Source organism: Peromyscus leucopus, chromosome 19 (assembly GCF_004664715.2).
Source record: "Peromyscus leucopus breed LL Stock chromosome 19, UCI_PerLeu_2.1, whole genome shotgun sequence".
Classification (NCBI taxonomy): Eukaryota; Metazoa; Chordata; class Mammalia; order Rodentia; family Cricetidae; genus Peromyscus; species Peromyscus leucopus.
Window position 1 is genome coordinate 61,330,609 of NC_051079.1, and position 14,847 is coordinate 61,345,455.

General features: G+C 42.9%; 1 protein-coding gene across 2 annotated transcripts in view; it reads right to left on the minus strand.

Annotated features, from left to right (window-relative positions):
- Positions 1 to 9,844: 9,844 nt before the first annotated feature.
- Me2 (malic enzyme 2) overlaps positions 9,845 to 14,847 on the minus strand; it is a 45,301-nt gene continuing 40,298 nt past the window's right edge. For both annotated transcript variants that reach the window (XM_028864724.2, XM_028864725.2), the window contains 3 exons: positions 13,823 to 13,893; positions 12,919 to 13,017; positions 9,845 to 10,641 (listed from right to left, as the gene is read on the minus strand). In XM_028864724.2, the coding sequence (XP_028720557.1) occupies positions 10,474 to 10,641; positions 12,919 to 13,017; positions 13,823 to 13,893 (338 nt within the window). In that variant the 3' untranslated portion in view covers positions 9,845 to 10,473. The remainder of the gene's footprint in view (positions 10,642 to 12,918; positions 13,018 to 13,822; positions 13,894 to 14,847) is intronic.

Sequence of the window (14,847 nt, forward strand, 5' to 3'; positions counted from 1 at the left end):
GCTTCCTTCCCCTCCTCAATGCTTTGTTTTAACCTCTAACTTTTCTCTTTGTGAGACTCCAATTCTGGAGGCTCACTAAATGATGTTTTGAAGAACTTCTGTAACTTTTAAGGCTCACATAGGTAAATTTAGACTTCAGGAGTTCTCATTCAAGTTTGTTCAAACCTCAGTTGCTCTGTGTGTCTGTCCTTAAACTTTTACACTGGACAGACAGTGGTGTCTGATCCAGGTGGGGAATTCTGCACCAGTTCCCCAGCTTTACACTAGATGGACCATGTGTCTGACCCATGAGGGTAAAAAATCACCTCTGAATCCACAGGGAATGATGTCCCTTGCCCAGTAGTGACTATCTTGGATGGGCCAGCAATTCCTGGCCCAGGGATGGAACTATCCCAGGTTGGCAACTAGATGGTCTGGTGTTTGATCCAAGAATCTATGCTTATTTTGTCTCCTTCCCTTTCCTTCTAGAAGCATGCATGGCTTAGCTTCATTATAAATTTTAAAAGTAAAACATTTTGGCCTAAAATGATTTTGAGAAAGGCATGTCCATCTTACAGGTACTTTCAGTCTGTAGGACGAACTTCCCGTTTTGACTTTTATATGTTCAGTGGGTATCTCCTTGAGCCTTAATGATCAAGTTAGACTCTGTCCTTAAGATGCATGTCTAAGAAAAGGCCTTCCTTTGGTAATGTAAACTGAAGGTGAAGGATTGCCTGTGCTATAAAGAAAATAGATAAACTAACTTAAAACTGACAAGTGGGGAATCTAGATGAAAGGTACAAAATTTTGGCTTTTCTTTCTGTTTTTAAACATAGTTTTTTAAATTGATTCTTTGGGAATTTCACATCATGCACCCCAATCTCACTCATTTCCTCATCCTTCCATATCTGCCTTCCACCCTTGTAGCATCCCCCAAAAAAGGAGATTTAAAAAGAAATAAAAATAAAAAGTAAAAAGTAAAAATGCAAACAAAAATATTAATAAAAAACAAACAAACAAAATCTACTTCACTCCTCCATCTTTCCTGCTTCTCCTTCCCTTCCTCATTTGTCTTAGGGTCAGGGGGAGCTACTGTGTGTCATGCAGTACACCCTTTTGTCCAGGCAGCTTTACTTGCAAATGTTCATTGTTTAATGTGTTGCTGGTCAGGTTCAAGGCCTCTGGCTTCTGGTACACCATCAATACTGGAGTTACAGAGAGCTAGGAGCTACCGTGTAGGTGTTGAGAACTGAACCCAGGTCCTCCGGAAGGACAGCCAGTGGCCTTAACTGCTGAGCCATCTCTCCAGCCCCTCTTACTAACCTTTCAAGATGTAACCTGAAAGCCACCAAAACGGAGCCATATCTAATACTAAGAGAGCAATTGCAGGTCTTCCTTGAGCCCACTCGACATTTGAGTATGTTATAGGTTCTTTCTGACCAGCTCACTTTCTCTTAACCCTCATCTCATGTTTAAAACCTCTATTAAAATACTTTATTTATTTGTTTGTTTGTTTTGAGACAGGGTTTCTCTATATAGCCTTGGCTGTTCTGGAACTTGCTATGTAGACCAAGCTGGCTGAGAATTCACAAAGATCTACCTACCTCTGCCTTCTGCCTTCTGAGTACTGAGATTAAAGGTATGTACCACCATACTCATACTGCATTAAAGTATCTTGAATAAAATCTCCAATTTTGCTTCATACTGATGAGCTCTTAAGTTCTTTTCCATACTGAAGCCATGATTCTCTGTTTGTCCTGAGTTGAGGACAAGCTTTCCTAAAAGATTATGGAAAATCTTCAGGCTTCTGAGGGTAACATCATAGAGCTCAGCTCCTTCATCTGACTTCTGACAATGTCCAGCATCCCCTGTGGGTCTTGGATTCATCTTCCAAGGATAGGGGAGCTAATATCCAAGCTGGGAGGAGGACCCTCACCAGAAACCAACCAAGATGGTGTAGCTGTCCTGTAGCTTCAACCTCTAGAGCTATGTGAAAACAAATTCCTGTTGTTTAATTGCTCATCTCTAGCATTTTACTATGATAGCCCTCTAAAACTAAGGCTGACTAATACTATAAGTCTGCTTGTTAATAGAATACTTGCTTATTGAATGTTTATATATGATAGTTGTTTAAAGACTTGTTTTCATTAATTCCTAGTCATAATGCAGTAGAGGGTACCTGAACCTTACGTAAAACTTTTTTGGTATTGCCATTAAATTTAAAGTGCCTTATTTAATAGCATGTTTCCAAACTGTCTGAGGTTATTTCACAGTATAGACTGAAATTGGAACAGTAAATCTGGGGGTGGGAGGAGAGAATGGTATGTATTAAGAATACAAAAATTCGCCGGGCGGTGGTGGCGCACGCCTTTAATCCCAGCACTTGGGAGGCAGAGGCAGGCAGATCTCTGTGAGTTCGAGGCCAGCCTGGACTACCAAGTGAGTCCCAGGAAAGGTGCAAAGCTACACAGAGAAACCCTGTCTTGAAAAACCAAAAAAAAAAAAAAAAAAAAAATCTAAATTACCTCACCAATAGTTCTCATCATTTTAATGTTTTCTATCTGCAGATGCATTTCCAGAATCATCTGTGCTAGCCTGGGCCTTCCAAGAAACACACAAGATGAAATTAACATATTAGGAGACCTGTTTTGTCAGAGCAGGGAGGGAGTGAGCAAGGCTGTGAGAGCCTTCAAAACACGATGGAAATGTGATGCAGTGTGCAGGAGACAGGTAAGAAGACAGGTGTGGACAGGAAAGCACATGGAAATACAGTTTTGTTCTGCAAGACCACTGGGGAGCCATGAACTGATGTTGCCCTTTAGAAAAGTCAGTCCTTGACTCCCAGGAAAGGGCCTGCCATACTCTGCCTGCTGCCCTAAGTTGTTGGCTGAGAGAGTCCAAAGGCAGCCTGTCTTCCAAGTTCAAAGGGAAGGTGATTTCAGAGTGTGGCACTTGTGGCTCCTAATCCGACATGATGAAAGCATTCTCGTGGTTGCCACACCCGAGTCTCCAGGTAGACAGTGAGAGAATTGAGACTGAGATCCTGTGGGCTGCAGCATTGCTTCCTCGGGGCGGTGTGTGTGTGTGTGTGTGTGTGTGTGTGTGTGTGTGTGTTTGTGTGTGTGTGAAGGGAAATCCACCCATACCAGAGGTCAGGAGGCTGTGGTGAGGGCGCTGTGGGAGAAATCCAAGTGTTTTTGTAAACATGAAAGAAAAGAGCCTCGGATTCATAGCATTCTTACTCCGTTGAGGAGAGACAAATAAATAAGTGTTCTCACTGTATCAGATAGGGGAGAAAATTGGAGAGGGGTGCTGGGGAGTCTCGGCTGCAGTTATTAGAGGGTGAGTCAGAGAAAGCCTTCCTGGAGTGATAGCCCTGGAAGCTGAAGGAGGTGCAGATGTTGTGAACGCTGAGCGTTCCAGGCAGAGGTGCAGTGAGTGTGGAGGCTGCTTTGGAGGTCCAGTGTGTAGCCTGGGGTAAAGGAACGTCATGCACGTCTGCAGCCCATTCTCAGTCATCCTGAAAATAACCTCTATGTGTACAGAGTGGCAAAGGAGGAAGAGAGAGGGAATGATGGGCAAACTGTAAACTCTGTGCTCTGAGTCAGGGCTGCCAAGTCCCTGGCATTCTTCCTGCACCTGCCCTGCCTGTAACGTGGACATAACCATCTTCCCGCCCCTGCCCCTGGTCAAAACAAACATAAAAGCCAGAAGAACACAAGCCTAGATGAGTTGCAAGCATGGAGAATGAGGGTGAGAGAGCTCCAGGGCGCCCTCTTCTGATCATTCTCTTTCTCTGTGAGCTGGAAGCCAGGCATCTGCAGAGCATGAAGGTGCAGGACGATGTCAGAGATCTGAGAGAATGGGTATATCACAGGGACATGCCAGGCAACAGGAAGGGTTTCTTGAAGTTGGTGATTTTGACCAACTGACAATGTCAGGTTCTGTAGTCACCCTTTGCTGCACTGACCGGGGATTACGTCTAGAGAGTCCGCCTTAAAGGGGACTGAGGTTCCATCAGACTGTGATGGGGGAGGTTTGAATCTTACCATTGCCGTCTCAGATACTTGACACCACTATGCCTCAGATTTTGCATCTGTAAATAGGGAAATATTGACCTCCCCTAAGTGTTATGAAGTTTAATGAGTTATTTTGCCAGATACCTAGAACAGTGCTGGATTGTGTAAACAGTGGTCACTACTGATTACAACAGCACCTCCCCCATCAAGTCAGCATGCTTTTCTAAAAGTGTTGGCATAGAGTTCGTGTCTCCTTTACCGTTACAATTAATCTAAATGAGATACAACGAGTAGGAAGTGGAACAGAAGAAAATAAAGGGCAAAGATGAGGAGCAAAGTAGTGTTCTATGTGTGAGTTAAGTATAAGAAATCCCCGAGGGGCCAAGTATGTGGGAAGAGAGGAGAGGAAAGGAGGGACTCTCAATATTACCAAGCCTTAAAGGTACCCTATACACTCTTTAAAAACAAGGTCACTCAGTCGTGTAGCTTGGTCTACTTGTAGGACTCTTAGCACCTGGAGCAGGGGCTGTCCCTAATGCTTCGGCTGGTTTGGGGGACCTGTTCCTCAGACCGGGTTGCCTTGCCCAGCCTTTGTAATACAATGGGAGAAGCTTAGTCCTGCAGCAACTTGACATGCTGTGCCTTGTTGACACCCATGGGAAGCCTGCCTTTTCTGAACAGAAATAGGGGAGAAGTGGATGGGGAAGGGTGGGGGGAGGCAATGGGAGAGGGGGGAGGGGAAACTGCGGTTGGGATGGATGTAAAATAAATTTAATTAATAAAAAACGAGGTCACCAACCATTTATGCTTAAGAAAAATTTTACTAAGAAAATATAAGAACACATCTCATTACAAGTAATAAATCACAAAAAAGGAAAAATAGTTCCCATAATGATCAAGTTTTTATACCAGTCTCGGGACTAGGTGTAAGAAGTCAACACAGCATGATATGCTCTGCGTTAGGGGATCACCACAGGACTAGTCATCCCATTATTTTACCTTAACACAAAGGTGAGGAAAGCTGAGTGGTGACATGCAATGTGTGGTTTCTCCACGTCCAGCAGCTGATGCGGGTGACATTACTGAAGTGGATACAACAATGTCAAGTGGAAAAATACAGTTTTACCTCCTGCTGATGTTAAAGCTTATTGGGCAAAGTACAATAAAAACACCGGGTAGAAAATTTATCAAATGCTTAGAGGACACGGCTTTCCAGAAATTCCTTATTCCACACATATCCCTCCTTCATTGAAGTTGTGTGTACACAGAACACAATAAACGTCACTGAGGGTATGTTCCAGGTGCACGCTGACAGGAGCAGATTCACAAAGTGAGTGACGAGAAAGTGTCACCGACCCTGATCCGCAGGAAAGCGACAGCGGCTGGTGACTGTGAAAATTACCAAATCTAGAGCTGTCAGTGAACTGGCTATTGAGAATCTTTGGTATAACCTATCGCATTCAAACCAAACCAAACCAGAAAACCCCTTAATAGACACACCCAATACTTAACAAATAAGGGGTTTGTAGGGTATTTGAATTATTAAGTAGGAACAAAGGAAAAAAAAAATCCCATGAACTGGTAAAATGCATTCATGAGGACTCAAAACTAATCTTGTACAAATAGGTGAAGAATTTCTACTCAGATAAAATTGGCTGCAGAGGCCGGCCCTTCGTTGACAGGGGTCTGACCTGAGCCCCAGCTTGGCAGCTCACCATGAGCTCTTTAACGTCCCTAGGACTCTGTCCTTGTTTGTAATACAGGGTCAGAAACACAGTGCTCCAGTGTACATGTGCAAGATGCTTTGAACACCTGACACCTGACACGGGGCAGGCACAGCCCCCCGGGTGAGTCTGTCAGGACTTGGCAACTGCACATGAAATGCATCGGTGACAACCCAATGACCACATGAAAGCAACGATTTTCTGGAAGTACAGTTAGAAGAGAGAAAACACGGGGGTGGCTAAGTCACAAGTATAAGGCTTGACGACGTTACAATGGCCCTGCCCCAAAAACAGAAATGAAAAAGCCCAGTGAAAGCAAACAAAGGTCCTGAAAACCGAGGAATATAACCCAACAGATGTCTGGGAGTCTAAGACTTACAGGATATGAAGTGTAGGAACAATGTCTAAGGTAGTAAGACTGCACATATATTATGTAGCAGAAAAAAAATTAAAGAGTCCATTTATTGGGGAAATAATTACTTAGCCAAAGATACACTTACTTGTGTGCTAGCCTGGGCCTTCCTGGAAGCACACAAGGTAAAATTAAATGTGAAAGTAACACAAACCAACTATTTAGACCATTTCCTTTTTCTCTCTGAGGGACACAATTTTCTTTAAGAAATTGCTTTAAAACCTAAGCGATACTTTAAGTACCAGTAAAGATTAGAGAGTTCCCCAAGGCATGTCCTCCTTTGGACTACCTGAATGTCTTGAAATTTGAAAGAAAAAACATAAACCCAGCGCTCTTTCTTCCAGCACATATTAAGACATCTGACTTCAGATGAGGCGTTTTTTCTACAGCTGAATTATCTTGAACATTTAACGTATCTAGTGTGTATCATTAGCTCATCTTTAGAGGTTTGGGTTTCTGAGGCAGGGTCTCATGGAACCCAGGCTGTCTTGACCTCCGTGGTTGAAGGTGGCCTTTAACTTCCGATCCTTCTCCTACTTCCCATGTGCTGGGATTAGAGGCTCGCAGCGCCTCTGGCTAGTGAGTCTCGTTTTAACATCATGTACAAAGTGCAGATCATACTGGTTGGTAACAGACACGTCCAGGTGTGTGTCAGCAACAAGTCTGCACTGGAGTACACCTTGAATGGAAACAGGCTGTTGCTGCTGTTCCCTGCAGGATTCTGGAAATGGAATCCCATTTCCAGTAAGGAGCTTTGAGATTTGTACTAGGGCTGGTTCTGTGTAGGTGAACTCCAGAACACTGACAAGAAAGCCCCAAACAAAAAGCTCCAGGGACATCTGTACTTTCCCCAAAGGCAAGGCTCTTTGCACATCACCATGCCCTGTGGGAGCATTGACGAATGTTCCGCTCTGCACTCCTTAGGACGTCAGTCCGAATTCATCAGTAACTTTGTAAAATCTCCTCTCCAGAAGCCAGGAATTTAGAGAAAAGTCAAGGACCAGCAAGTCCTTCCAGAGGACCAAGAACACCGCCCCACAAATAGCCATTGGACAGCTGCTGTTTCACAAATACAAACTGGTCACTAGAGCTTAATAAAGTATTACAGATTATGTTTTCAGAAAAAGATATATATATATATAAAGCTTCCTTATTAACCTCCAAAAATATCCTCTATCAACTAAGGAAAATTAGATGCAGGTCATTCTGTATAATTTCAGCTGACCCTTTTCATAAATGTTGAAGCATACAGCGTCTGAGCACTAAATGTAAAAGTGCGTGCAACGTAAAACCACCCGGCCAGCTCTCTCCAACCACATGGGCACCACCAGTGAGGTCATTAGAAATCTGAGACCTCAACAACCAAAGAGTAAGCCAAAACAAAAGTACACACCCAGACGGAAAAACACGAGTCTGTTTCGTGTTAGACAAGTACTCCTAGGCATGGGGACTGCCCTAGAGTGTGTTGACATGCCCAGTGACAGTCCCCTGGAGTGGGTCGATACACCCAGGGACACTCCATTTGTCATCTTTGTTGTTGAGGAAGCAGAGACCGAGAGATGAGCATCAAGTGGGTAGGGGCATGGGGAAGATCGGGGAGGATTGGGGGGGGGGGAACAGGATCAAAATATAGTGTATGAAAATTAATTTAAGAAAAAAAACAGCAAGGTTGTGAACCCTGTCCTGAAACTGCACCAGCAGCATGGGGCCAACCATCCAGATGACCCCGATGTCCCACATTATGGCAGTGATTGTGAGAACAAGGTGCCCATCAGAACCCTGGGGGTTCCGCTGAAAATACCTGCCAGGGCTCCCCACCCTAGGAGGTCATTTAGGAGTCTGAAGGCGGGGAGGAAAGATAATCGCCATTTAAAAGGTTCACAGTGATTCTGAAGCAAACTTCTAGTTAAGAAGCCACTCTCGGAAAACGGTTTAAGGAAACTCTTAGAACATTAACATCTGTGCATCACAATGGAAAGAAAGAAAACAGGGACCCTTTTCCTACTGATGACTGGAAGCTCATCTACTCCACTGAGTATAAGCCCATTACCACTCTTCCAAATAATTACCTTCTTGCTTGGCAAAATTACCCATGGAAGGCCCAAATAATTCTCCCCCTCAATATAATGCCATCATGGCCTCCCACTCTTAGATTAAAAACATCTAAACTGACATCCAATAATTGATATTTATAAGCAGGCTGTATTTCATTTTGCCATTCTCCTTAAAAATGACTGCTGTGAATTGTACTAGATATTTAATAAGCAACATCTTAGTAAGACTACTTTAATTCAGCATATGTCCTCATCTTTAGTAAATAAACAAAAAGCTGGCAATTTTTATACGTGCAATGTTCCAAACTAAGATTTTACATACATGTTAACAAGAACATAAAAAAAAAAACCTATTTCATGATTTTTGTTACATTTATGGTGTGTGTCTGTGTGTGTGTCAGAGGGCAACTTCTGGAAGTTGGTTCTTTCTTTCCACCACAAGTTCCAGGAATAAATTTAAGTGTCAAGGCTTGGGAATAAAGGCCTTAACCACTGAACCATCTTGCTTTCATTTTGTGGGGTTTTTTTTAGACAGGATGATACTAAGTAGTTCAGTTTGGCTTCGAACTTGAGGTCCTCCTGCCTCAGTGCTGGACCCATGCCTGTATAATCTTTCATCTTTAGATGAATAAAACTATGATTTATTTTACTAAACAGACTTTTGACTACTATTAACCACCATATCTACCTATACTTAAAATGGCAATGCCATTTCAAACCTGCTTCTTTTGGGGGTGGTCCTGTGGACTGAACCTGGGGTCTGGTGCACATTAAGCAGTCTTAAATATCATAATTTCAATCTCTTTAAGCAGGAAGCTGGAAAGGTGGTCCTTTCCACCTACAGAGTATAAAATATGTACTGTGATATGTACCTATGAATTGCTTTGTACTGCATCCATTCCAGGGTGAGCATTTTTAAGTTCTGTCCCTGAGCATGTGGTTCATAACTATGATCTCAGCACTTGGAAGCAAGCCAGGGACACATAGCGAGTTCCAGGCCAGCTTGCTGGTCTCAAAACAAAAACAAGCTTTGTCCCTCAAAGCATTGAGATAGGCAAATATCCCAGCTACACTGCTATTTCTCAGAACACTTCAGAGAGTTCCTTCAGAATCCCCAACATGTGACCCATGAACACTGACATCTTCATACAGTGCTTAACATCTTCCTGGGATAAAAACAACATTTCCTGCCAGGTGCAGTGGCACACACCTTTCATCCCAGCACTCTTCAGGCAGAGGCAGGTAAGACCTGTCTACAGAGTGAGTTCCAGGACAGCCAGAGCTACATAGTGAGACCCTGCCATGAGAAAACAAAAGAAGGCATTTCCTGGTCTAATTCTACTTTCTTTATATCCACTGAGCTTGGAAACCTATTATCCATTCTCAGCAGAGAAAGACGTCACTACCAATACTCAAACGAATGTGTCATAGGAAATTCTCTAACTACTGCAAAATAAAGAACACGGGGGACAGAAAAAAAGGTATAGACTGTGGTGAAGTCCTTCAGATAGGATTTCCAAATCACATGACAGTCGTCCTAAGGTGTTGGGTAGATGACCCTCCCTCGACTAGAATTGAAGACGATGAAACTATGTTTTCACAATCAACACACCTAAGTTTCTGTTCCGTCAATAAGATAATGTAGCTGAAACAATGGAATGTAAGGTAGGACTTTTATTAGACAAAAGTGGTTTTTGTACACTGTTGCAGATGGCTGCCCAGCCTGTCTAAAGGCAGTGGTGGCTCCTCCCACTCTGCTATAAAGTTATAGTTAGCCATGATTTAGTTCTAGGAAATCGGGAATTGTTTTCATAGTTCCCCATATCTGTCTACTACAAAAGGATTTCAGAGCATGAAAGTAAATGAAGCGTATATAAAAGAACAGTTTCAGCTACTACTGACAGTTTTTCTTTGGAGTTAGGTTAAATTTTGGTTTCTTCTCAACATTTTGTATTCATATCCACAGCCCTTGAGGTACTGAGTGGAAGTGAAAGATACATTCATGTAACAGCAAAAACACCGTGGGAGGCTCAAGCAGGAGCACACGGGATGACCGCCAGCAGAACTAAAGCATTCGTAGTACTGGACTGTGGGCTCGGGTGGGCATTAACAGTATATCCAACAGATCTGTTCCCAAAGAAAGAGATTCACAGGAAAAAAGAAAAAAAAAATGCCAGGCAAAGTGGTGCGGAGGAAACACACGGACGACTGCAACTCTGAGAATGTTATCTTTTGTCTAAAAATAGTGGTTCCCTGCAGCATGGAGCGTCTTCATGGGAAAGCGTCTATTCTGATATCTGAGGAGGCTTCAGTGAAGACTCTGGCCAGTCATACACATCCGGCAGCAGGGAGACATAATCACTCCGCCATATTCTCTCTTTAATGTACTTGGCCTTGTCTTCAGGTTCTGGGTATCGGAAAGCCATTTTATTAGCATACAGGTATTCTGCAACCTGGAAAATAAACAGTATTACTGTGTTTAGGCTCTGAATGTTAACCTAAAATAGCATCACAACACACAGACACAAATACAGAAAAATGGCACTTTTCTTTTTCCAAAATATAAAATAATATTACTTTGACTAATTTCAAATTATTTTAAAATTATGCAAAATTTGAAAGATAAAATAAAAATTATCAGTTATCTCATGACAACTTGGATATGTTCTGGTCACCTTTCTTGATGTAGAGAAGAATTATAGTATTTCTCTAAATTCAACAAACAAATTGAAATTCTAGTAGGCTAATCTATATGCAAGTACCAGCCACCATTCCCACAGCCCTGCTAAAAGGCTGTGCTGTTCAGGCGACTCTACTTCCTAATCAGAACTGCCCCAAAGAGCAAAATGCAATCTTAAATATGTGTGCGCCCACCGCCCCCCACAAAAAAATTAGAACCGACAAAGGAATAGACACATCCAGAAACATGGCTGTAGTCAGCCACTCTCTTGAAGTACATAAGGCCGATTCAACCCTTCAGCAGCTGTCTGCTGCCTTCAGAGTGAATTCTGATATGTACCATGTTCTTTTGTGAATCTTTGTGCATACAAGTTCTCCTGCTTGTAACTTGCTATTCTTGGTTCTAGACAGTTCCTCCTTCCTACAACACATGGGACACTGCTGGGATACACAGAACAGTGCTTAGCTCCCAGGCAATCCAGATGGCACCCGGATGTTCATGCCAGTGCTAATCACAGTCCTCAGACCAGGAGCATCAGCATCACCTGGGAACTTGGAAATGCAAATCCTGGGCTTTACCCCAAATCTACACTGCCTCTTATGACCAAAGCCTGGTCCTAGGGCCCAGGACTCTGCCAACAAGCAGTACAGGCAATTCTGATGCTTTTCCCCATTTGAGATACGCTGTTTAGTGTGATAAATACCTCTTCCTTTCAAACTCTAAACTCTTATATTTTTTAGTGCCATCCTCTTAAAGGAAAAAAATGTTCACTTTTGATTAAAATGTAAAACTCTGCAGGAAAAAAAAATCTTAAGAGTTGAATAAACTAAAAGTTCTTAAAATTCCTAGGCCTATCCACTGAGTTAAGAATATAAGATAACAAAGCCCGGCAGTGGTGGCACACGCCTTTAATCCCAGCATTCTGGAGGCAGAAGCAGGAGGATCTCTGTAAATTCGAGGCCAGCCTGGGCTACAGAGTGAGTTCCAGGATAGGCACAAAGCTACATAGAGAAACCCTATCTTGAAAAAACAAAACAAAAAACCAAAAACCAAAAAACAAAAAAAAAAAAAAAGGATTTTTAGATAACAAAGAAACTTAAAATTCTGGGCCGAAGAGATGGTTCAGTGGTTGGAACCACTTGATGCTCTTGCCAAGGACGGGGTGGGGGTGGGGGGGTGGGAGTGGGGGTTCAGTTCCCAGCACCCCATATGGTGAATCCCAATTGCCTGCAATTCCAGTTCCAGAAGATCTGATACCTTCTTCTGGCCTTCCTGGGCACCATCATCGTGTGGTATACTTAACATACACGTAGACACAACACTTATACAATAAAATAAGAATAATTAAAAAAAAGAAAGGAAAAAACCCTCTAATAAAGGAGGGACAAGACTCTTCAAGGGAAGACGGGGCCCTTCTCAGAGTGCAGGTAACAACAGGCAGCTACAAAGTTCAGTGCTGCCAAAGTGAACATGAGCTTGTGCTTTAATCCGGGCCATGAGGCCCAGCAACAGAGCAGTTCACGTTGGCATTTCCCCCTCAGACATGCTGACAAATGGCTAAAAGCAAGCCATCAGATAAGAGCCCCAGCTGGTCATGCAGGCATGCAGGGGTGACTGGAGGCGGCGTACTGGGGAACACACAATAGCCCTGTCCTGATGATGCACCACGCTCCGCTCCGCCATTGGCCACGGTGTTCTAAGGAGGTGGTCAGGGGTTGCAGGCTCCAAAGACATGCACATCTTCCTGAGCTTCTTCTCTTCAAAAGGAAAGCTAGACTCTGAAGCAAGCGGCAGCAGATTCCCTCCCTTCCCCGGGGTAGGGGTGCAACAAGCATAGGTTCACAATCCTACAGTAACGTAGAGCAGGTCTCCTTCCCTGGGTCATATTGGACATAGTAGCCTGGGCTACGTCACTCCCTTCTTAAACAAAACCATCAGAACATATATCACATAAAATTTCCTTCTAAATATAACTTAGTTCTAATGCACTTGTATTACGAGGACAAGAAAACGTCATTAGAGTTCATGTAAGATGGCACAAACTACTTACTTTAATAGCTATGTTAACAGAAACTTCCTGAATATTAGCAAGTGATGGGTAAAGCCTCCCTTGGGCTAACTCTTCATCTGTCAATTGACTCGTCAGGGCCTGAAAGGAAAACCAGCATCATGTTTTTGTTTCAACAGAAGAATCTAGTAAAATGAAGAAAGCATTGGAGAAACAAAAAAGTAGAGACAGCAGAATTTTTATTTCTTATGGGACTACACTAAACCAATATAGAAATTAAAACTGCCATCAAGTGGGCATGGTGGGAACACACCTTTAATCTTAGCACCCAGAAGCAGAAGCAGGTGAGCCTTGAGTTTGAGGCCAGCCTTGTCTACACTGTGACACTACAAGATGAGGGTCTGTCTAAAAACATAAAATCAAAAAGCCCCACCAAACACAACAGAACCAAAACAACACTGCTCACTGTTCAGCAATACATTAATAACCAGATCTAAAGACTTAATGGCATGTTCTGCTTCACACATGCCAACACCACAGAAGGAAATACACATCAGCATTAGAGCTAACGTGACTTCTTCAGGATTCCTACTGGGAGTGTGGTGTTCCACTACGAATATGGAAGGAGTTATATTTTATCTTCTACCGTTATCACCGTCTACGCTGTCATAGCGTTACCTTCACATGACAGGTCACATGAGACCTTCATATACACACACAAGATATAGATACAAGGGTTAGAAATATGAACTATTCACAACTTATAATCAGGCATTTGAAAAAGTTATGATTTAAAAAAATTGACATAATACAAAAGTAGACAAATTAAAAAAGAAATGGACTGCTAACTTCCTTTTCGTAAGGATAGTTAACCCACTCTTGTTTTAAGATCAATTTTTGCTCTATAGTCCATAGTTTATACAATCAGCAATATTTAAAACATTACCTTTGCAGCTTCCAAGAAAACACTGTCACTGATGTGCCGGGTTTGACAGAGAATAACCGCTAAAGCCACACCTGGAATACACATTACACAGCTTATTTATTTAATAAGGTCACCTTTCAAATTATGGAAGGCTGAATTCCTAAACTGAGAAAAAGAAACACACGGTAATAAACTCCCGGCCCAAACAGCCCCAGAGAAAGCAAAACCAGACCAAAGTGAAAGCGAACGATCTCGTCAATGTCTGCTTCTCATTCATTAACAAAATCATTTTAGAAGTAAGTGGCTTTCTCAACTGTTTTACTTTTATAAACACAGTGAGTACTCAGGGGTTTGTGTCAGGGCCTGCTTCACCTCCCAGTGCCAAAGAACAAGAGCAAGCCAGATAGAGAAACAGACACAGACACAGACACAGACACACACACACACACACACACACACACACACACAGAAACACCCGCAGCCACACACAAACACGCATTCACCAACCTCCAAGGGAAGAGACAACAAAGCAGGTCCAAGCCACCTTGGACCCGACTTCCCCAGCAGGGGCTCCTGTCAGCCCTTTAGCTGATGAGTTCACTATTTCTGAGTCTCTGATACTTTAATTTCTTTCAGTTTTGAGCTTTAGAGACCTCTGATTCCTTCTGGCTGAACACAAGCATCCTGCCCTCTTGCCATTTCCAGGCTTCTCTCTCTTCCCAATATGGACAAAACCAGAACTGGGGTCCAGTTTACACGCACTGTTTACAGTACGGCTTTCTAAGTGCTGTTCAGTCCAGGCCGTGTTAATGTTGTTCTGGGGCCACGTACCCTTCTGTATATGTTTTCTTTCCCCCCGAGTTTACTGTTCTGTTTTCCCCTTTACTATGATCTTTATTAATTAACATTTCATCTCAGAACTCGTCTTTAATTGCCCGATCTTCTTGTATTTTGGCACCCTGTGTATTTTCTGGCATAAACCTTTGGAGCAGCTCTCTTCGCTCAGCTGACTCTTCACCCCATCATTTAGGGTCTGTGTTTCTCTG